The sequence below is a fragment of the Cataglyphis hispanica genome, chromosome 11 (genome assembly GCF_021464435.1).
Source record: "Cataglyphis hispanica isolate Lineage 1 chromosome 11, ULB_Chis1_1.0, whole genome shotgun sequence".
Taxonomy (NCBI): domain Eukaryota; kingdom Metazoa; phylum Arthropoda; class Insecta; order Hymenoptera; family Formicidae; genus Cataglyphis; species Cataglyphis hispanica.
This window is the reverse complement of record NC_065964.1, coordinates 2,220,860-2,243,160: the sequence shown is the minus strand read 5'-3', so window position 1 is coordinate 2,243,160 and position 22,301 is coordinate 2,220,860. Positions and strand designations below refer to the sequence as shown.

The following is a 22,301-nucleotide window of genomic DNA, read 5'->3' as shown; positions in this document are numbered from 1 at the left end:
AAGTAAAGATTTTTAATCAAGATAAAAAAAATATTAATTATTTTATTATCGTTAAAATTATATGTACATTGTTAGAAAATTTGTTTTTTTCAAAAACAGAGACAATTTATTAATAATTACTGATTTATTTGATGAAAATTAGATTTTAATTTTACCTCCACTGTTAAAAAATTTGTCGTTAAAAATATGCAGGTTAAAATTTTTGTGTTAAATATTTAACACATTCATGTGTTAATTTAACATATTGCTATTGTATTAATTAAACTCCAATGTTTAAATTATTAAAGCAACTGAAAAAGTATCAAAATAACACAATATGCACATATTTTTAATTTTACACAATAAATATATTCCATTAATATTGGCAAAATTTATGTTAAAATTTACAGAAAATAATGTTGATTTTATTTTATAATTAGAAATGAGAGTGACTACAGACCAATAATATTTCCAATCAATAATATTATTTCGATCAATAATATTTGATCAAGGTAATTTTATCATAAAAAATGTTAATTTTACAGAAAATTTATTTCAAATTACTACGAACTTTGCATTCACTTTGTGTTGAAATTTTAACATAGTCTTAGCACATTCACAATTTAATATATCCATATTATGTTAAATTAACACAAAAATTTGTGCAGACTTTTTGGGTCCATACGTTATAATGTCAAATGCGATATAAGTTAAATTTAAGCAAAATTTTCCCCAGCAATATAAAATAATATTATTATTTCAGTTTCTCATTTTCATGTGAGTCTCGTATTATTATTACACTCAGATTTACGATTCAAAATTGAAGTAGCACACGAACAGCATAATTATACATAATCAATCGTAATTGACGCAAAGCTCACCCTTCGCTCGCATTGTATTGTGTTCCGAGTCTTTTCGTGAATCGCTTAAGAATTCTACAGTTCGATTTTGCGTGTTATAGACTGGAAGAAAGAGCTGTTTCTTATACATATTCATAAAACGCGATAGCGTCTACTAATAGTCGCATAAAATATCGTAAAGGACTCAGAAAGGAACAAAGGATAGAAAATGTTAAGCCTCGAGAGATTTAAGATTATAGAAAGAAAAAGTGATCGATCAATGGCTGAAAAAATATCTTTTTATTCCGTATCTTTTTTTTTCTGAAATAAAAGATTCAATTAATTCTAAAGAGACGTACAAAGTAATACGTCTCCCTCATCTTACTTCGCTATTGATTTAAGCGTCACTACATCTGAGTAGGAAGTATGCGATAATCTCGCGTTGTTTCTCCTCTTTTTGTTTTTTTTTTGTAAAAAGGTATAAGTACAAACATACAGGTATACAAAGAGATACATTCATACATATGTGTGGTTCGCGTGGTAAATTACAGATGGTTAAACGTTTTACAGTAATAAATATAGCATACGAACTCTCTCTCTCTCTTTCTCTCTTATGTGTACAGAAATAAATAATGTGCAAAATGAGAAATTATTGCGCCGAAAGTAAAATTCTACTTCTTTCGGATTTAAGGAGACACGAAATCAATCAATAGTGTGTATCATAATCTCATACATACACATTTCTATATAAATTTCTATAATCATCATTTCTAATTACAATTAATAATCATAATGTAAAAAAAAGCAAGAGATGCTTATTAATAAACATACGAGTTGCGTTATTAAATTACAATATGACCAAAAGATTGTTATGAAAATATTTTTTTTTTTAACAAGTTATCCCCATCTATATTTTTACCACTATGACAGAAATTAAGTTAATAAATTAAATAATCAGTAACAGTCATAGAAAGCCGCGATCTAATCGCGGTTGTATCGTAGAATAACACAGAAGCTAAATCGAGTTAATACAAAAAAATATAATTATAATTATATACTTAATATAGCAAATATTTTTTTCAAATTTTATGTCGCGTTTTAAAAAATTGCAATTGGCAAGTAATAATTGCAAAACAAAATAAAGCTTATCTTTAATATTATTATTAATTATTTAATACTATTAATTAATTAATTAATTATTATCTTAAAATATAATTATATGGATCATATAAATTATTCAGGAATTAAAATTTATACAATGATAAAATATCTTCAAGAAAGTTTCTTTACATCAATAGAATTACGTTAAGAATACCTCACATATTATTCAACACATATTCTTTAAATGTTAAAGATTATTACGCTATTTGTGTTATTCTAAGATAATCGAGACGCACTTAAGGGAAAGTGTAAAAATCTCTCCAAATATCACATTATATATTATGCACTGGTTAAGGCTCATAATCTTTCTTTCTCAGTCTCTCAGTTATATTTCTAACTACAAGGTATTTATTATTCTCTCAACTCTTAGAGTTGGCATCACAAATCACACATATCATGTGTAAATAAAACAGCGTAGTAAAAAAGTTTTGTTTTGGCCGGCGAGTAAACGCGTTTCATTATTTAAGTGTAATAAAAAAATGGTCTATTTACGTTTTTAAATTAAACATAAAAAAGGCACGCATATATGTAGCTATTAATAACATCACTTTTATACCACATATGCACATACATATATATATATATATATATTTTTTTTTTTATTTAATATTATATATGTATATATATATATATGTGTATAAATAAAATAAGTTTCCTACTGTGATACTCGTAGCAATAATTTTATGGAAAAAAATTTCTCTAAAATGTAATATTAGTTTTTATTGACGTAAAAGTAGCGTTTACACCTTCATAGATACTATGAGGTATTTAGCTTGATATACGAACATCATTTCTGAAGTAGAGATTAAATTTATGTACATAGCTGCACAACAGCCTAAAAAATGTTCACGCATATTGGTTATACATACGCTGTACTGATGCATGTTATATATCCTATAATTGTCAATTATGGAAATATATAATTAAAGGAATAACGAGATTACTTTGATCGTTAAAATTAAATACAATTACGTAAAATACATTAAATAGGATATAATTGCACTTTTCTCACAAAATGCAATAAAAAATATATAACAATGGATTATGTGCAATAATATCTGCCGTCGAAAACATATAAAATTAACATATACAATTTTTCTACATTTTTAAAGAATCGTAAACTACAGCCGTAAATGTAAATTGTAAATGCCGTAAATTTCATCAGCACATATTTTTTTAAATGTATGGAGAACAATTATTCTTCTCTCTTCTACACATCGTTAATATTTTAATACTAATTTTAATTTCTTAATTGTAAAAAAATGAGCGTTAAATATATCAATTTATAAAATATCGTCAATCAGATCTTAAAGAATTTGCATCCTGTTTAAAAATATGTCACTTAGCGACGTTAAAATTAAATTTTAATAAAAAATTGCATTTTTGTACAAGACATTTGGTGCCGCGACACACATCGTTAATCAAATTTACAAGCTATACTACAACATTCTTATTAAGTTTGATCGGTATTAAGTGCTATGTACAATTAAGATATGTGCCTACACATTACTAATTCTCATAAAATATACTTAGGTTTTGCAATAGGTAGCTTTGGGATTATTAATGATTTCTTGTTTATTAGGTGAGCGACCAAAGTAAGTTATATACACAATTCTTCTTCAATATAACAGATTTAATATAATCACACGTAATCAACTTTTCCTAAGCAAACGATAAACAATCGAGTACATTTAAATCGTAAAAGTATTCGAAATTTCGACATTATTCTCAATATTATATTAATATTATTGTACTTTATGCTTGAAAAGAGAAAAGAGATGCTTTTCATATGACATAATATAACCGGTAATGAGCGCATCTTCCTATGCGTCGACAACATAATGAGCAGTAAGAGATGAACCGCTATTCTCTCTGCATTCAAATATGCAATCGGACGAACGCGGTTTTATTTTATTCCTAAACAAAAAACAGATCACTCTTATTTTCTATTGAACTCGAGTCTCGAATCACGCAATATTAAATTGCAAACAATTTCTGGAAAATGTTCTATACAATTGCTCGTTTCTTTTTATATATATATCTAGTATTGTTATGTCTGTTCATATCTATATCTATTTTACGAAAACAATATTCTTCATTTTTTTCAACAAAATTCAATAACGCAAATTATCTCGCGGCATTCATTATCTTCTGGCTATTATTAAAAGGCACACAATATTGTTTCACACTGTGTTTCATAGATAATTTTACATAACTTAGTTAATAAATTATTTTTATGAGTAATTATTTACTTAAAATAATTTTTAACAAAAAAATATTCCTAACAAAAAAAAAAGATTCCTCCATAATGAACAAAAAATATTGTTTATTAAAATATTTTTCATTAATTACTCAAAGAACTGTTATTTATTAAGTTGATACAATTGTAATAATTGATCATTATTCAAATTATATCAGATTGTACTATTCTAATTTGCAAGATTATAATGAAATATTGTGCATAGAGCCTAATAATTTCAAGTTTTTATCGTTTCTTATTTCTGCCATCATTCCATTATGATCTCTCAATAAAAGTATGAATATTTCAAAATGTATCTTTTTTTACATAATATACTTAACTCTTGGTAGTATCACAAAATATCAATATCGATTAAACCATGTTGATAAGAGGTTACCATACTACTTACAAATCTAGAGTAGATATAAAGGCATAATTTCATTCACTACGAAATATGCTCAGGATCTTTTAGAGTAGACAAATGATTTTTGTGCTTTACCTTACGACCCTGTCTTTTGGATGCTTTTCGAGTAACCTTGGATTCTCTGGACTCTTGCACTTGTTTGTTGAGCCCGAGCCTGAAACGCACAGGTACTTTCGAATCAAGAGTACTTTCATCTGTAAATGAAAAATAAGAACATAACTAAATTTAGTCAAGATTAAAAATTTAATTCTTAATTATTTTTATTTTGTGATTGTAAAATATTTTCTTCATACGTGTAAAAAATAATAATGAAACTAATCATTTAAAAAAATAAAATCTCCAACTCTACAATTTCTTCAACAAGTGACCAACGAATATTAACGAATAAATATTAATGAATGTTATAAACTGAAACTTACAAACAATTTATGTTAATGTTACAAGATATATGTTACAAGAAGATATAAGTACCTTCAGAATCGTGTAATTCCGTTAATGATCTATGTAATACAGTAACCCGTCTAACTTCCTTTTGATTAGCTATAAAAAGAGAAACATTCGTTATTAAAAAAAAAATTGTACAATAAAGAAAGAAGTTTATCGAAATATATATAGAAATATTGAGCAGCTGAATATATTATTATTACTTACATTTTTCATCAGTGTTAAGGACATGTCTCTGATTAGCTTTCGCATTATTTTTCACAACCCTGTAAAAAGAAACGCGAGATACAATAAGTAACATTGTCAAAAAAAAATACAATAATATTACATTAACATCGTGCTGATACATACTCATTAACAACGCCTTTAAAAGCTGACTGAACCAGTCTAGCCGACTGAATTGGTACTGCTCTGTTCAATCTTTCCGCGCGCCTCCTGCTGAGCTCTGTTCGTAAATCTCCTTCTTCATCTACCGCTATATCTTCGAATATAGCGTCTATACCATCCTCGGGGTCTATCTCTTTACGTTTCTTACATTTCTTGTCTTTTCCGATACGTTCAGAAAGCGGTAGTTCGCTTTTCAGTTTTCCCACTTGGTACAACTCCTTGTCGCGTTTCTTCTTTTTCTTCAAAGACTTCTCCTTCTCCATTTTTTGCGGCTCTACGTCTATGCAAGTATTTACAGAGCTTGTAATAATAGTCGGTGATGTATTTTCTACCGCTTCTTCAAACTCTTCTAACTCATAATTCGCCGCCAGGCAGATATCCATCTCCTGAACATCAAATTCCTCCAGAGTTTTGTTTGCCTTTCTACCAACTAATGGAATCTCCGTTCCTTCCGAGGACTCTACTTTTATATTCGTCGTACGTTTCTTGGATAATTTAATCTTTTTATTGGCATTTACAGGATCGATAGGCCGCGTAGATTCAAATTTCTTTCTTCTTGCTTCGAGCACAGGATCGCTAATCATATCAACGGATTCCTTTGCTGTTTCGATCGTCGCTGTTGTTGATCTTTCATACACTTCATCCTTTTGCTTTGTCCTCATTCTGGATATTTCTGGCGAAGCTGTATTCTTGAAAATCGGAGACGGGTCTCTTGCATACTCGTCTCGATTGATATCCGGAGTAATGGAACGCGGCCCGTGTTTCCTGGGTAATTCTTTAGGTGACCACTTGGGAGATCGCCTTCGTCGCGGCGAAAGGCGCGGTGAGTGTCTCGGGGATGACCATGGTGATCTGCGAGGCGAGAGTCGCGGTGATCTCAGACGAGGTGGTGTTCTACGCGGTGACACTTTTGGCGATCGCAAGCGAGGCGATCCTCTGCGAGGAGGAGACAAACCGAGAGATCTAGATCTAGATCGCAGTCGACGAGGCGACACTCTTCTTGGCGATAATCTGGGAGATTTGGATCTGGACGATCTGAGCGGCGGCGAGTAACGTGGCGATCTCGATCTCGACAATCTCGGCGATCTGGAGCGTGATATTTTTGGCGAACGCAGCCTCGGAGATTTCGATCGAGGCGATCGTCTCGGTGATCTCGATCTGTGCGGACGGGGCGATCTGGAACGCGACGAAAGCTTGGGTGATCTGCCTCTCGGGGATAATTTCCTCAGTGGCGATCTCTTCGTGGATATTCTGTTTGGAGATCTGCGCGGCGAGAGTCTGGGTGATGTGGATCTACGAGAATATCGTAACGTCGGAGATCTGCGTGGTGATCTATATCTCAATGATTCTCTCGGAGATCTTTTCGGCTGTCTGATCGGAGATTTTCTGGGAGATCTTCTTGGTGATTTCTTTCGTGACCGTGACCTTGGAGACAGTGACTTGCGTTTTTGACCAACTCGGTTCGTTACGTGCGGAGAAACTGATCGTCTATCATTTTTGACAATCGCAGTCAGAGACGAGGTAATTGTGTTGCTTCTCTCCTTCTTGCCGCAATTTTCATCCGATTTCACTTTTTGATCAAAATTTTTATTTCCTTCGTCACTCTTCACTATGTTCTTAGTTTCGCCTTTATTCAATTTTTTCTCTTTCTTCTCAGACGGCTTATTTCCATCATTCATTTCTCTCTCCATCTCATCCATTAAGCGTTCTAAACTGTCTTCCTCTTCGAGATCAGCCATTAAGAGTACATCATCATCGTCATCATTACCATCTTCTTCTTGGTTATCTCCATTTTTTTGCAAATTTTCTGCAGTTTCTTCCTGACTCTCTGTCTCTACCAAAGACTCCTCCGGTTCTTCCTTTGCAGTAATGTCTTTCTTTATAGAAGTTACATTATTTTTTTGTTCCTTTGCTTCTTCTTCTTCTGAAGCACTTCCAGTGTCTTTAAAACGATGGAATTTCGATATTTCTGAAATTATACAATCATTTTAAATTATTTAATTTTTGAAGAAAGCAATGAATGCAATTCGTCAGTCTATTAATGTTGAGAAATCAATAATAATTAAGTGAAAATATGATAAACCTACCTTGTGGATGTGATTCTGCACATGATTCAGTCTTTTCTACAGGTGCTAGCTGGGCTTGTTGAATTGGGGAAGGCTCGTCTACAGGAACTATCGCTATTAGATTTGGATTACGAGGGCTTTGATAATACACATTCTGTAAATATAAATTACAAATATATAAACATATTTGTTAAAAATTATACATTTATAAATTACAATATAAATCTTGTTTTACATATATTTTAAAATTTAGTAGACCATTTATTCAAACATATCTTAAGTATTATAAAACAAAAAACATGAGTTGTATTTATCTTTATTTTCCGATATAAAATTTAAAGTAACTATTGGAGTTTTCTTAAAAATATTGCACAATTTAAAAGCTCACCCCATTTTGTCTTTGACCTTGCAATTTGTTGTGATAGAAATTTTTCTTTATAGGCCCTTTATATGGACCTTTATATGGGAAACGTGACGGTTGCGTTACTTGTGGAAAAACTTTCTGCACCTGTAATATCGTTGGCCTCTTATGCGTGGCATCTTTAGTTCGCAACGACTTAAGCGCTGCCAATCTCAGTGCTTCCACATCCTCGTCGTCGTCATCCTCAATTTTAATTTTCGATTGTTGAGGAACTACAACCATCTGACAAGCATAAGCAATAGATTAAATTCTATCCAAGACACATGACATTTTACAGCAGAATAGAAATAGTAAAAAATAAAACCGAGTACTTTGTACGAAAAACACATACAAATAGATAAATTTATCATAAGACAGAATGTTTGTTTGTTGTGGGAAGAAATAAATTTCCATTTTTTGCAGACAAATCTGTTTGAGGTTGTCAAAGAGAACTGCCCCTTCCTTTGGTCTCTTTTAATCCTAATTTTTTGTCGACAAGAGAAGAATATATCAAGGAATATATACAATACTTTTTGTGTATTTGTCTTACCTTTTGGCGATGATCCATTTTATTAACAGGAGCGCTGGGGGAGAAGGAAAGTCGCGTTCAGGATGATCACCATTCGCACGAACAGTCACTCACGCGATGATCGCGAGTGCAAACGTAACGATGACCGGCGTCATTTAAATATCACGGGACGACATGTTTCACTAATCGACTCTCGAACTATTCCAAAATTTCGTTTTCCACTAAAAATATTATCTGCTCGTATTCAACTCTACCGAACCCCCGCACATAAATAAAAATGGCGTACATATGTGCGGGACGGGGTGGGGAGACGTGAAGCTTGTCGACCATAAACTACGACAATTTATTCAGACGGGAAATTCGATCCAATTTTTTCTTCAACAGTCTGTTGAGTAAACAAGAAGGAATAGCCAATCGCGAACAGCAGTCGATCGTCATTGGCTGTCGCCAATCACATGAAGCTAGTTATTAGCGATGACAGATGAGTCACCTTTTCCGCGCATGTGCGTCGATTGTGGCAAAAGTATTCCATTGGAGTTCACTGAGAGAGAGAGAGAGAGAGAGAGAGAGAGAGAAAGAGAGACAGAGAAACAGAGAGACAGAGAGACAGAGAGATGCATACACAAAATCTGGAAATTAGTAAGATTGTTCTTAACGTAACCTGTAAAGTAATCTGCACTTACATGACTTGGTAAACATATTTCATTCGATGATAATCTTTTCAGGTGCGTGATAAAGCGAGATGTACGCAAGATACTTCATCTATTTCATTATCGGCCTTGCTTGCATATTATTTGCTAGAGTATGTTACGTGATATTCATCAAACGCGATAAGCCCAGGGGGGAGAGATCCCATCCGGCTAAAACGATGATAATATTAGGATCCGGTGGACACACAGCCGAGATGCTGCGGATAGTTAAACATTTGAATTTCGAGAATTATACGCCCAGAGTGTACGTTCGTGCTTGGACGGATAAGCTGAGTGCGGAGAAGGTCAAGGAGCTGGAGGATGGCAATGAGGATTATAAAATTGTAGAGGCTTACAGAAGCCGGGAAGTTCGACAGTCGTACCTCACTTCTATATGGACCACTCTGTTCGCCACTCTCAACTGTCTTCCAATCTTATGGAGAGAAAATCCGGAGCTTATTTTATGCAACGGTCCTGGCACTTGCGTTCCTTTGTGCATCTTAGCATTTTTGTTCAAAGCGCTGTGCATCAGGGAGAGCGTTATTGTATTTGTAGAAAGCTTCTGCAGAGTAAAAACTTTTTCTTTAACGGGAAGGATCTTGTATTATTTAGCTGATCATGTCATTGTACAATGGGCGAATTTAAGTAAACCCAAGTATAACAGAAGCGTCTATTTATAAGTAAAGCTTTTTTTTTTCAATTATAATCATTTATAATTATTATACATCTGAGATCTGTATGTATGTGTGTACGTGTGATTTATAGGCAATGACTCGTAGTGCTTCTATGATAACAGTACCTTGGGAATTGCTAGCAAAAGAATTGGAACATATACCCACCGAAATAAAACTACATTTGACGCCTATAATAAGTGTGCTACATACATCTAACAAACAATTGTAAATAAAATCTTTACAACAATATTACCTCACATACACGAAATATTAATATATTTAATATATTTAAGTAAATTTTTAATAAAAAATTAGATATTTATTTTAATTAATAAATTAATTTGAAATATTAACAAGCATGTTACTTTTATTCAATTTAATACAAAGAATTTTGTAGACTTAGAAATTTATTATATTGATTATTTTAATAAACAAGTGTTTATACAACCATATTATATATATATATATTGATTATTTTAAATAATACAATATGTTTGAATATTTAATACATATAAAGATTTTTTCTTTTTACAAGAGCTTCAGAAGCATGGATAAACAACTCAATAACAAGAGTAGAAGCTTGTTTAGACCGCGCATGGGAAGTATTGAACTCGGGCTACTGGAAAGATGTTCCAATAGGATATAGATATTGTTATTCTCTGTGTGTCATTGTTAAGGTATAAAAAAAAATTATTATTGACTTTAGAAAAATCCCAATTATATATCTTCTCAAAATCTTATACTGATTCAAAAAATTTCTTTTGGGACGCTTGATATATTTAGGCAGTATTATTAGAAATTCAGTATGATAACAATATTGAAAGCTTCAATAATAAAGAAGAGAAAAAAAAGACTGTATTAAGGAAAATTATTAATCAAATTGATAAAGGCATTCTGCTAGGTGCACCTCTTCCTAGTGTACCAAATTTATTGACAACTATTGCTACAAAGTTAAACGACCATTGCGCTGGTAAAAATATATCTTTATCAAAATTTATACTAATAATATAATAGATCACACACATATTTATCCGTTGTATTTTTAAATTGATTTATTTATTTTTGAAATTTTAACAGAAGACTCTGGCATTATAAATCTTGAAGAAATTTCAATCAATCACAAAGAGAGTAATGACTTAATCTCTAATTATCCGGATAGATACTTTGAGAGACCATCAATGCAAACATTTTATAATAAAATTTTTGTGCCCAAAGTTCCGGCTATATTAACAGGTTTGATTCATAATTAATATAAATTATAAATTTAGCTAAGATTTACAAAATAACTAATACTTTGCTTTATATTATAATTTGTATCATGAGATAAAAGTTTGAAATATATTTATTATGAATAGTATATAAATAAGATAACTAGCAGTTTATGATATCAAAAAGTTATCAAAAGAAGATATTAAAAATATTAATCTTATATATTTTATTACAGATTGTATGAATCACTGGAAAGCACTAACATTATGGAAAAATCCTAACTATTTAAACAAGATCGCGGGATCTCGGACAGTACCGATCGAAATTGGATCTAGTTATACCGAGGAAGATTGGACTCAACATCTTGTTAATTTCTCTGAATTTTTACAAAAACACGTTATTGCAAATAATAGCAAAGTCGGCTATTTAGCACAGCATCAATTGTTTGAACAGGTAATATTATAATTTACAATGCATTTGGTATACAATCTTGCTTTATAATGTTATAATCTCGAAATTGATCTTAGATACCAGAATTAAAAAAGGATTTTGAAGTGCCAGAATATTGCTGTTTCTCGGATAGTGAGGACAAGGATGTAGAATCATCAGAGGTTGACATAAATGCCTGGTTCGGACCTGCTGGTACAGTGTCTCCTTTGCATTTTGATCCAAAAAATAATCTGCTCTCGCAGGTAAAAAAATATTTACGATTAAAGTTATTCGAGTTACATTATGTATTCTTTCATCTTAATCTTATGTATAAAATACATTTCATATATAATAATTAGTGTGATTATTATTTTTCTCAGATATTTGGTTACAAAAGAGTTATCTTATATTCTCCAGCTGAGACAGAAAATTTGTATCCCTACGATAGCAAATTACTGAATAATACTGCGCAAGTAGATCCGGTGAGGCCAGATTATGATAAGTGGCCAAATTTTCGTAAAGCTGACGGCATGACGTTTCATTTGAAACCTGGAGAAATGCTGTATATTCCACCAAAGTGGTGGCATCATGTGACCGCTCTTACCCCTAGTTTTTCGATCAGTTTCTGGTGGAATTAATTCTTAATTATTCTTAAATAAAATTCAAATAAAACTTTTCTTATATAATAAAAAAAACTTTTATCTAATATAAAAAAATTTATTCGTTACAGCGCCTTGTATAAAAATTCCAACGATCCCAGCCAATCGTAATTACTATTAAAATTACTATTTACAAACAAAATTATCGAACTGATGATTAAATACTAAATTATTAATTTTACATTAAATAATCATTAAGTGATATATATGGTTCCAAAAAAAATATATCGATATGCTAAAATAAAAATAACATTCATGAGCATCTAAGCAAATGTATTGACTTCGAATAATAACATATAATTTAACGAGATTGCTAACAAAAGCACGACATATAGGAGTTTAACAAAAATAACATAGAACTCTCTATTAATATCCCGCGGTCTACGTCTTCAGCATGGTGCTTACAGAGCGTGTGTAGAGCTTGTCAAAGAGAGTACACAGACAGTTTATTATTTAGTAATGACGGAAGAGGACGCATTCCCGCCCATCATTAGGCTTCAGGTAAAAAAAAAAACGCGTATCTTCCTAATCTTCGGGTCGTCTCATAGAACATGAGACGGACTCTTATATCGAATTTCCTATTATCCCTCTACTATTATCTGTAGAGATCTCAAAATCGAGCAATTTCACGATAATTTTCTGTAGCCTGACCTGTAGTAAGACCTGGACATTATTATATTAATATTAATAAACAGTTTGAACGAATCGTTAATTGATACTATTCTTGCAATGGCATATATTTATGAATAAATATAGTCCAAGACTGCAGTATTATTATAGCAGCATCAGTAATACATTCTGATAATTAATTGAAGTATCTAAAAGTATATATGTATATAAATTAACACAGCGTAAAATGTTAATAAATATATCTGATATCGAATCAGCTGATATATCTCTCTTGTCGCAAACGCTTGCAGTGATTATTGGACACGATCCAATGAGAGATAGCTCGGCATTATTTTTAGAAAAAATCGGTTACAGTATTCTAAAACGTTATTTTGATAAATTAATTGTTGAATAATAATGTTTATCGACATTTTGTCTTCTCTATACTTCGCCAGATTGTCATTGTTCTTATTTCAACATGTTTATTACTTCTTCTATTCGATAAAAAAATTTAGAGATATCCTTATTCATTATCAACGATAATTTTTAATCAACCAACACAGCATGTAATGATAAAATTAATTTTATAAACAATATATTTTTTATTATGTATACACATACAGTGTGACAATTATATATTGTAAATTTTTAATCATTTTGATCTGATTTAATTTTGATAGCATTTTCGATTAAGCGTTGCATATCGATAATAAATTACTGAACGCAAGGGATAGTTCAGATTCTAGTACATGTATCCGTAAAATTTTACAGTCGATTGGTGCGCAAGAGAATTAAGGGTATGAAAGGCGCAGTTCGGCGCGCTAAAGCCTCGCGAAGGGGTCGCGACCTTGGACGAAGTCACGCGAGTGCAAGGTTGCATCGAGGGATGTAGAGACACGCATTTATGAATATAACACCGTTCTTGCCGCCACGAGTTGTATATAAAGATTTTATTGATCGACATGTGCAGGCTGTGTCCATTTCTCTTAAGACGCGATTAAGGATGTTGACCTATCGTTCGTCAGAAAATCGGAACGCTGCGATTATTTTCTTTAAAATTGTCGTGTAATTAATTAATGTAAATATAATCAGCGAAACGTATCGCAATACGATACAATCGACGTCTCGGATTAATCGGCACAATCGATCGATTAGCCGAGACCGATTAACGCACGGAGCGCAAAATGTCATTTTTATATAATATAATATTATATATACTGGCTCTTAAATTATTTTTGTAATATTGTACGTAATTATTAATTAGATTTAATGCATCGCGAATTTTTTGAATTAAAATAATTAAGAGTTTATATTAATGGAGAGTAAATCTGTCTTCAAATTTATCTCTGAAATTGAATTAAGAGTTATCAGCTTTCTACAATAAATGTCAATCTTTTTCTCTTTCTCTCTCATAAGATTTTTAGAGAATTTATGATCAATAAATTTTTTAAATAAATTTCAGTATTTGATGTTAGATCAGTATGGATGTAAGTCTAAAGATTTGAAAAGAAGAAAAAAGAGCTAAATGTTCAAGAATAAAGTTGATATTTGATTGAAAAGGAAACTACAACCAAGATATAAATAAAAAAATCTTGATTATCTCGAATTATCTTATAATTATTCTATTATCATTTATCTGTAAATCATTATCGTGGCCGATCCATATACTTAACGAGAGCACAAAATGTCTGTTATTTTTATAATATCATATATCTTAAATTATTTCTATAATATTTTATGTAATAATTAATTAATTTATTAAATTTAATGCATCGCTAATTTTGAATATTAAGAGTTAAGAGTTTATTATTAGTGGAGTAAACTGTCTTCAAATTTATCTTTGAAATTGAATTAGAGCTTTTTAAATATTAATTTTCCTCTCTCTCTCTCTCATGAAATTTTTAGAGAGTTTATAATCAATAAATCTTATCTAAATAAATCTCAATATTCGATATTGGATTGATGTTGATTTGAAGAGAAAGAAGATTTGAAAAGAAGACAAATTATTCAAGAATGAAGTTGATAGCCAAAAGAAACTATATACATCACGTTCAAGATCTAAATAAAAAAAATCTCGATTATCTCGAATTATAATTGTTCCATTATCTATCATCTATCTTAAAATCATTATCGTGATTTTGAGGAGTCTCATCTCTAGTTTGTGTCAAATATACATATATAAGAATCCTGAGTTTTGTTTGAACTTTTTTTTTTCTTAAGAAGTTCATACATTTTTGTCGCCCTATATACATATATCTGTGTCGACTTTTTGCGTGGCTCGTAAAGATATTTGTCAGAAGCAAATCTCCGCGGTCAGCCCGAGGTCTTTACATTCGCTGATCAAAAGGAGGATAGCTTCAGGCATAGACATTGTTTGGCTCGCGAGCGAGAAATGCGCGTCGCCCATAACCACCCCCTCGTGTCTCATGCGCGGACGAGCAAGCGCGTTGGACGTGTAATTTCTCTCTCCCGTAAGGGATGTTCTCCACCTATCCCGTCTCAGTAATCCAACCCCGATGCCAGATCTTAAGGCGAATACTCATCGCGCCTTTATAATGCCTCTATAAACCGTCCCGTACACGAGATCAGAGAAAGAGAGAGGATATTGTGATACAACGAGACAGAGAGAGAGAGAGAGAGAGAGAGAGAGAGAGAGAGAGAGAGAAAGCGAGGAGAAAGGATGAAGGGATAGGCTTATCTTTCGCGATACGGAATCCCCGAAAAACGAGATACATCGAGGAATGTTTGCACATTCGAATCTTCACCCTTCCGATTTCTATTAGGGCTAAGGTTTATCTTGTGAAGCACACGAACTTTATCTATCTCGAGATAAAAATTGTTTTCTTGTCGCTCCCCTTTCTTGACATACTTTTATGTCAATTCGATATCTTCGAGAATATATTTTTAATTCTGAAGAAATTTTTTATTTGATTGCCGATCAGGATTTTTAGTTTATCTTTTACGTCCAAAAGTTAATAAATGTTCAATCTTTTCATATATTTATATATTTATCAGAATATTCATCTTTTCCGCTTGATTTATATCAATCTAGTATTTATTCTCATTAACTATCTGTACTATTGAGTTTTTTTCTTATCTGTTCAAAATAAATTAAATTAATGAAATCCTTATCGAGCAAGATCAATTTCGAATGTGTCAAGAAAGAGAAATCTATTAATAATATTACATTAATATTACATAAATGATCTGTCAAAAGACGAGGAGAAAGGGAGTCAAAAAGTCTATCCTTCTCTACTATCTCATCAATTATCAATTATATTTCAATGCGGTATATTTTCAGAATATATCATCCATCTATCGAACGCAATATATGCATCTTAATTAAAGTTAAGCAATTCGCAAGGCTCCCGTCTGTCAAGGTTCCAAAAAACTAAGCCAGCGGGTGTAAGGCAAAGAAAAAAAAAAAGAAAGTTTTCATTGCTGAAAAAGCGGGTGGTGGTAACGCAACGTGATAGGGAAGGATGGGGGGAGGGAGCAGAATGGGAAGTGAGGGCGAGGGTGCGAGAGAAACCGGCGGCCTCCTCCCCCCCTCTCCTCGCCGCCTTCCTCACCCACCCCCACCCCCATGTTCCTGATATATACAAGGCTGTACAGCCCCGAGTGGCGTGGTGTGTATACACCCTCTACTACACATATGCGAGATCGTTGTCGCTCGATTCTGCGCGGTTCGCGTGTTCGTGCAGGGCGGCTCCGCGACACTCTCTTTCTTTCTCTCTCTCTCTCTCTCTTTCTTTTTCTCTCTTCGTGTCGTCCTGGCCTTAACACGTCTCTCTGTGCGCACCCTCCCGCGGCGAACGCGGTGTGTGCACACACAAATGGTCGTGTGACGCGCGTGGCCGCGCGTCTTCAAGGGAGGGTCTCGTGTGTCGTCGCGGGATCCCGCGGTTGTGTGTCGACTTTTCCTCTCGGGCGAGGCCGTTTTCCTCGTGGGAGCCACAATTGTCGATCATCATCACGATGGTCACCGACAGCACGAGTCAGGTAAATGATCACCGAGTGGCGGAGGCGAATTCGAAGCCGGTATTCTCATCTTCTCTCTCTCTCTCTCTCTCTCTCTCTCTCTCTCTTTCTTTTCCTTTCGTTGCCCCCTCTGGCACCCTCTTTCTCGCCCTCTCGCGAAATGACCGATCGAAGAAAATGAGAATATATTTCGAGCCCTAAAATCAATCGCGAGATTCGCGATGACTTTTTTGCGAGCGAGCGATGATGATCCCTCCCCTCCTCCGCCCTATCGAAGGTGGCGGGTATGATTCCCGGTGGTGCGTGGGTGTGTTAAATATATTTAACCGCGAACAATTGCGTTATACATTTTTATCGTCGTAGAAGTGGCTCGTCTACCCTAAGAAATAGGAGAATTTCAATTCTCACGAAAATTATAACCGGTCCTAACCGGTCCCAATCGGTCCCAACCAGTCCTAATCGGTGCGATACGAATAATCGAGCTACTGAACTAACAGGGTGAAATGCACCAGATGGTTGAGGGAGGGTGGGTAGGGGTGGGGCGGGAGAGGGGAAGAGTTGGGGTGTTTAGGCGGCACAGCCGGCGAAATGCGGCGCATATCGAAGGAAGTGGAGAATGATTTTTCATGCGGAAACTGGCAATAGCGACCGGCTAAAAGGTCACGATGACGGAGCGCCAATAGCGCGAGTCCCACCACCCTAAAAGCGATCTTCTTATCAAGATTGCTGCCGATGAATCGCAACGGGGTGCAGACAGGGAGGCACTCCACTTTCTTGAGAAAACAAGCCAAGAGTTTGCTGAGAGAATCACAAGCCAATCAGTTCGGACAACCTTAATCGCCATTCGATTCACTCTTCGCTTCTTTGCTTTTTGATAGGAAAAATATTAAAAGTAAAAAAATAAATTTATAACGCGCAATTTTTTCTTTCTTATATATAAAATAATAGCTTCAGGGAACAAGTCTACCGTGTAACGTTGATTAATAATAAATATAATGACGCGATAAACACCAAGTGTTAAAGTGCGCGAGGGTAAAGGGGTAAGGACAGAATTGCATCATCGCTGCAAACTAGGTTACTCTTATATATCACATATCTATGTAAATAATATCGCGCATATTCAACTCTTTCTTGTTATCTTTATATCACCCCTCTGTTTCCCATTATTGTACTTTTTATAGAGTCGTAATTGCGTGCGCTTCGCCTCTACGGATGCTTATTAAAGAATAAAATGTTTGCGTTTTAGGCTGATGACACAACAGCATTTCTTCGCGCTGCCCGATCCGGCAATCTTGAGAGAGTGGTCGAATTCCTCGATACCGATTTAGATATTAATACAGCCAACTCGGTAAGTGCATTTTGAATTTTTCAAATATTATGTGTATACACACTGTTGGAAAATTTGTGTTTTCTTATTAAAAAGTATGCCGCTTAAAATTATCGTGTTAAATATTTAATACATTCATGTCTTAATTTATTTATACATTGTTGATTAAACTCGAATGTTAAATTATTAAAACAACTGAAAAAAAAGGGTAAAAATAACACAATGTGTACATTTTTAATTTTAGATACGTCACAATAGATACGTCCCGTATTATTAATGACAGGATTTATCTATTAAATTAATCTATTATTTATAGAAAAAAATATTGATTTTATTCTACAATAGGAGTGAGAATGACTACAGATCATCAATAATATTTTCCAAGTTAATTTTTTTATTAAAAATATATTAATTTTTTATACAAAATTAATTTTAAATGAAGTTTATTTTATGCTGAAATACACTATTAACATAATTATTAGTGTCATTATTTAATATATCCATATTATGTTAAATTAATAAATTAACATAAAAATTTGGACTATTTGAAGCATATGATATATGTTAAATTTAATTTTTCAACAGTCTATAAATAATTTTCAATAACTAATTTAATTGATTAATTTTATGTGAGTGAATTATAAAGTTTATATTATTTAATTTAGATCTAAATTTTATTTTAGAGTTTTAAAGTTCTAATCTTAAAAAGTTTAAAAATTTTTATCTTAAGTGTCTTATTCTCCTATTTTATTTCAATTTTTTTATTTATGAATGTATATTTGTATAAATAATAAAATTTTGCTTAAACAAATGTATCTTTTATTAAACGACGATAGTGATTTTAAGTTTAATACTTATGTTTTACTCGCAGAATGGTTTAAATGCCTTGCATTTAGCCTCGAAGGATGGCCATGTCGAGATAGTAACCGAGCTATTGAAGAGAGGCGCAAAGGTAGACGCTGCGACGAAGAAGGGAAACACCGCGCTGCACATAGCTTCGTTGGGTAAATAATTCTCTTTCTCTGCATATAAAAAAAAAAAAATAAATCATTCCTTAAATTGTAATCTCGTCCATATAATTTCGAATATTACCTCTTCAGCTGGCCAGTGCGAAATAGTCAATATACTTATCCAGTACGGTGCTGCAGTTAACATCCAGTCGCAAAATGGATTCACTCCTTTGTACATGGCTGCCCAGGAGAATCACGATCAAGTCGTCAAGCTTTTGCTTAACAATGGAGCCAATCAGAGTCTCGCGACGGAGGTGAGCTGAGATCTCTACCTCTTCCAAATTATTTAATAATTATTTAATTATAGGCATATTTAAGTCGCATCACAGTAATTTCAACAAGCTCAAATTTTATTTCTATACATAGAAATAATTTTTGTACATCCAATACAATTGAAAAAAATCTTAATTGTTTTATATCTTTGAAAATTAATATAAAATATCTTTAAAAATTATTATAAAAAATTCCGAATCTTCAAACTCCTACTTTTAATTTGAAAGACTTGAATAAAACAATTCGGATATTTTCCTAGGATGGTTTTACACCGCTTGCCGTGGCGATGCAGCAAGGTCACGACAAGGTCGTCAGCGTGCTCCTGGAAAATGATTCCAAAGGCAAGGTTAGACTGCCGGCCCTTCATATTGCTGCTAAAAAGGACGATTGCAAAGCCGCCGACTTGCTCTTGCAGGTGAGCCCTCGTTGGATCTTCGCGTTAAAAATTAATCGATACGTGAAATAATTAAAATATGGTGTTTTTTTTTTACAACGCCATCGAATAGAACGACCATAAGCCCGACGTGACATCGAAGAGCGGCTTCACCCCTCTTCACATCGCCGCTCATTATGGGAACGAGGAAATAGCGCGGTTATTAATAAAACGAGGAGCCGATGTAAATTACTTAGCTAAGGTAAGGTACATCCGGTGATCTTTAAAAATTGAATAGGTCAATAATTTATAAAAATAACTCCAAATCTAAGTTTTTTAAAATGAAGACAGCTAATACATAATATAAGAGGACATATAATTATAATCTACATAAAAAGAATGCGAGATTACATATCAAATAAAAATTTTATTAATAAATAAATAATATAATTTAATAAATAAATTGTTCTTCATAATTTAAAAATAATTGCCTTGGATATTTTCTAAATGATATTTAACTTCAGACAAAGTGTCTGTAGCTTTTTTCACGTTCGAACTCTTCTGAATTTTCGGAAAAACAAACTTTGATGATTAAAACAGATCGTCTGAGATTTTTCTCAGACACCTGAAAATTCAGAAAAAGTCTGGATTTTTAAAAAAATTTTCACAACGCAGCAATTGGTATTTTTATATTTTAATCTTTTGATTTGACATTTTTGGAAGCGGTATAATGTGGTCTCTTTTTTTTTAGCATAATATAAGCCCGCTACACGTGGCGGCAAAATGGGGCAAGAACAATATGGTTAAGATACTGTTAGAGAACTCGGCGCAAATCGACGCTAAGACCAGAGATGGCCTGACTCCGCTTCATTGTGCAGCGCGATCGGGACACGAACAGGTCGTCAGCACGTTACTCGAGAATTCAGCGCCGATCAGTGCACGTACCAAGGTACGTTTTAGCATATACTCGATCAATCAATACACTTCGAATTATTTAAAAAATAAAAAAACAAGAGGAAAAACGAGTTAAAACTCGAGCGCGAATATAATTATTTTATCAGGAAATATTATATAATTAAAAACGTTTCAGTTTCTTTTTATCCCTATTTTTAATAGCTATTAACAAAATAAATCGATTTGATTTACTGAAGAAAGTTGGAAAAAAAAACCGAAATATTTAATTGAAGAATTTTTTACGAAAATAATTATTTACGCTCTCTTTCTCGTTTTTCTTCTTGTTTTTTATATTATTTATTAGAGCTTCTTTTCTTATTTTTATTCAAAAGTAACTTTTCTTGCCTTTTCTCTCGTTATTTTTACATTTAATATTTTGATAAATAAATTATGAAAAAAATGCTATTAAAAATTGAAATTTAAAGAATGAGAGACTTTTTAAGACTAAAATTATATTAAGACTAAAAGTTATATTTAACAAATTGTGGCTCTGAATTAGGGCTGTTACTTTTAGGATTTAGGGTTGTTACTAGGACAGCTTCGAAGAATATATTCGTGCGAATAGCAAATTCATTCAGGGAACACTAAAAATATTGTAAATAAGAGGAATTAATTAATATATATTCTAAAAAATATGTAATTATTCAATATTAATTATTGCAACATTAGAAATTTTATTCGGATTTTATCATATAATTTTATAAATATGTACCTCAATAATAATCGCGGAACTATTATATTAAATTCCTATTATATTGAATTAATACTTGTATAATTTTGATTTTTCGAAGTTTCGAAGATTGAAGTATCGAAGTTTCAAGTTCGAAGCTTTGAAACTTCGATCTCCAAAGATTTTAGTGCCAAAGGCACTAAACCCTTCAAAACTTGGAATGTCCAAGCAAATTAACTCACTCTGAATATTTTTATAATCATTGAAATATACTAATTTCCTATAATTTGATGATAGACATGCTTTCGATCTCGATGTGTTCTTCTCTTAAATTAATAATCAAATTAAATCTTCCCAGAATGGGCTCGCACCTCTACACATGGCCTCTCAAGGGGACCACGTGGACGCCGCGAGGGTGCTGTTGTATCATCGCGCTCCGGTGGATGAGGTGACCATCGATTACCTGACCTCACTCCACGTCGCCGCGCACTGCGGCCACGTGAGGGTCGCCAAGTTGTTGCTCGATCGAAAAGCCGATCCGAACGCGAGGGCCTTGAACGGCTTCACGCCCCTTCATATCGCCTGCAAGAAGAATCGCATCAAGGTCGTGGAGCTGCTGCTGAAACACGGGGCGTCCATCGAGTCCACCACCGAGGTAATCCCGTCCCTTACAATTCGCACTCGAATCAAGCATCTCGCATCAATCGAATCATATCTCCATAAATGTCTCCTCGCATCTGTAAATCACGAATGTTCTCACACAGTGTCAATACTTCAACTGGATGGAATATTTTGATGTGAATATTACGATCGTGATATCGATCGCAAAAAAAAAGAAAAGAAAAAAATTGCACAGAAATGATCGTTTCCCGCGCGAAGGTGTATTAAAAGGTCACATTGAAATGCGTTGCACATTAATGATAATTGTCTTCTTCTACGCCCCTAATAGAGGTTGAACAACGATTTGATTAATTTC

At 33.1% G+C, this 22,301-nt stretch overlaps 3 protein-coding genes across 12 annotated transcripts in view; 2 read left to right on the top strand and 1 right to left on the bottom strand.

The window, feature by feature from the left end:
- Window positions 1-1,097: 1,097 nt before the first annotated feature.
- LOC126852727 (serine/arginine repetitive matrix protein 1-like) lies at window positions 1,098-8,755 on the bottom strand. Of its 2 annotated transcripts, XM_050597825.1 has the most exons (8): window positions 8,490-8,755; window positions 7,928-8,182; window positions 7,561-7,693; window positions 5,438-7,442; window positions 5,294-5,352; window positions 5,114-5,182; window positions 4,718-4,836; window positions 1,098-3,896 (listed from the first exon to the last, which is right to left on the bottom strand). In XM_050597825.1, the coding sequence occupies exons 1-8, from the start codon at window positions 8,505-8,507 to the stop codon at window positions 3,891-3,893; spliced, it is 2,664 nt and encodes an 887-aa protein (XP_050453782.1). In that variant the 5' UTR covers window positions 8,508-8,755; the 3' UTR covers window positions 1,098-3,890. The 2 variants fall into 2 exon arrangements, with proteins under 2 accessions (XP_050453782.1, XP_050453781.1); XM_050597824.1 differs by having other exon boundaries at window positions 1,098-4,836.
- Window positions 8,756-8,990: 235 nt separating this feature from the next.
- LOC126852735 (bifunctional peptidase and arginyl-hydroxylase JMJD5-like) lies at window positions 8,991-12,146 on the top strand. 6 transcript variants are annotated; one of them, XM_050597858.1, is made up of 8 exons: window positions 8,991-9,107; window positions 9,194-9,650; window positions 10,367-10,508; window positions 10,615-10,801; window positions 10,909-11,064; window positions 11,276-11,493; window positions 11,568-11,732; window positions 11,850-12,146. In XM_050597858.1, exons 2-8 carry the CDS (start codon window positions 9,211-9,213, stop codon window positions 12,105-12,107), a joined length of 1,566 nt encoding a protein of 521 aa, XP_050453815.1. In that variant the 5' UTR covers window positions 8,991-9,107; window positions 9,194-9,210; the 3' UTR covers window positions 12,108-12,146. The 6 variants fall into 6 exon arrangements, with proteins under 6 accessions (XP_050453815.1, XP_050453820.1, XP_050453816.1 ...); XM_050597863.1 differs by lacking the exons at window positions 8,991-9,107; window positions 9,194-9,650 and adding exons at window positions 9,113-9,159; window positions 9,923-10,056; XM_050597861.1 differs by lacking the exons at window positions 8,991-9,107; window positions 9,194-9,650 and adding exons at window positions 9,122-9,193; window positions 9,923-10,056.
- A 375-nt stretch (window positions 12,147-12,521) lies between these two features.
- The window catches only part of LOC126852711 (ankyrin-3-like), a 35,866-nt gene continuing 26,086 nt past the window's right edge, over window positions 12,522-22,301 (top strand). For all 4 annotated transcript variants that reach the window (XM_050597768.1, XM_050597771.1, XM_050597769.1 and 1 more), the window contains exons 1-8: window positions 12,522-12,629; window positions 17,965-18,066; window positions 18,917-19,049; window positions 19,146-19,309; window positions 19,588-19,743; window positions 19,835-19,963; window positions 20,453-20,650; window positions 21,684-21,980. In XM_050597768.1, coding sequence (XP_050453725.1) covers window positions 12,588-12,629; window positions 17,965-18,066; window positions 18,917-19,049; window positions 19,146-19,309; window positions 19,588-19,743; window positions 19,835-19,963; window positions 20,453-20,650; window positions 21,684-21,980 — 1,221 coding nt within the window. In that variant the 5' untranslated portion in view covers window positions 12,522-12,587. The remainder of the gene's footprint in view (window positions 12,630-17,964; window positions 18,067-18,916; window positions 19,050-19,145; window positions 19,310-19,587; window positions 19,744-19,834; window positions 19,964-20,452; window positions 20,651-21,683; window positions 21,981-22,301) is intronic.

What these genes read in the sequence shown, in the direction of transcription:
- LOC126852727 (XM_050597824.1), bottom strand. An exon ending in AAGGTCAAAGACAAAATGGG is followed by an intron (nt 7,694 to 7,927) that starts GTGAGCTTTTAA and finishes TTATATTTACAG; the next exon opens with AATGTGTATTATCAAAGCCC. An exon ending in TTTAAAGGCGTTGTTAATGA is followed by an intron (nt 5,353 to 5,437) that starts GTATGTATCAGC and finishes TTCTTTTTACAG; the next exon opens with GGTTGTGAAAAATAATGCGA.
- LOC126852735 (XM_050597858.1), top strand. Translation starts at nt 9,211, where the DNA reads ATGTACGCAAGATACTTCATCTATTTCATTATCGGCCTTGCTTGCATA. An exon ending in CCTGGCACTTGCGTTCCTTT is followed by an intron (nt 9,651 to 10,366) that starts GTGCATCTTAGC and finishes TCTTTTTACAAG; the next exon opens with AGCTTCAGAAGCATGGATAA. An exon ending in AGTTCCGGCTATATTAACAG is followed by an intron (nt 11,065 to 11,275) that starts GTTTGATTCATA and finishes ATTTTATTACAG; the next exon opens with ATTGTATGAATCACTGGAAA.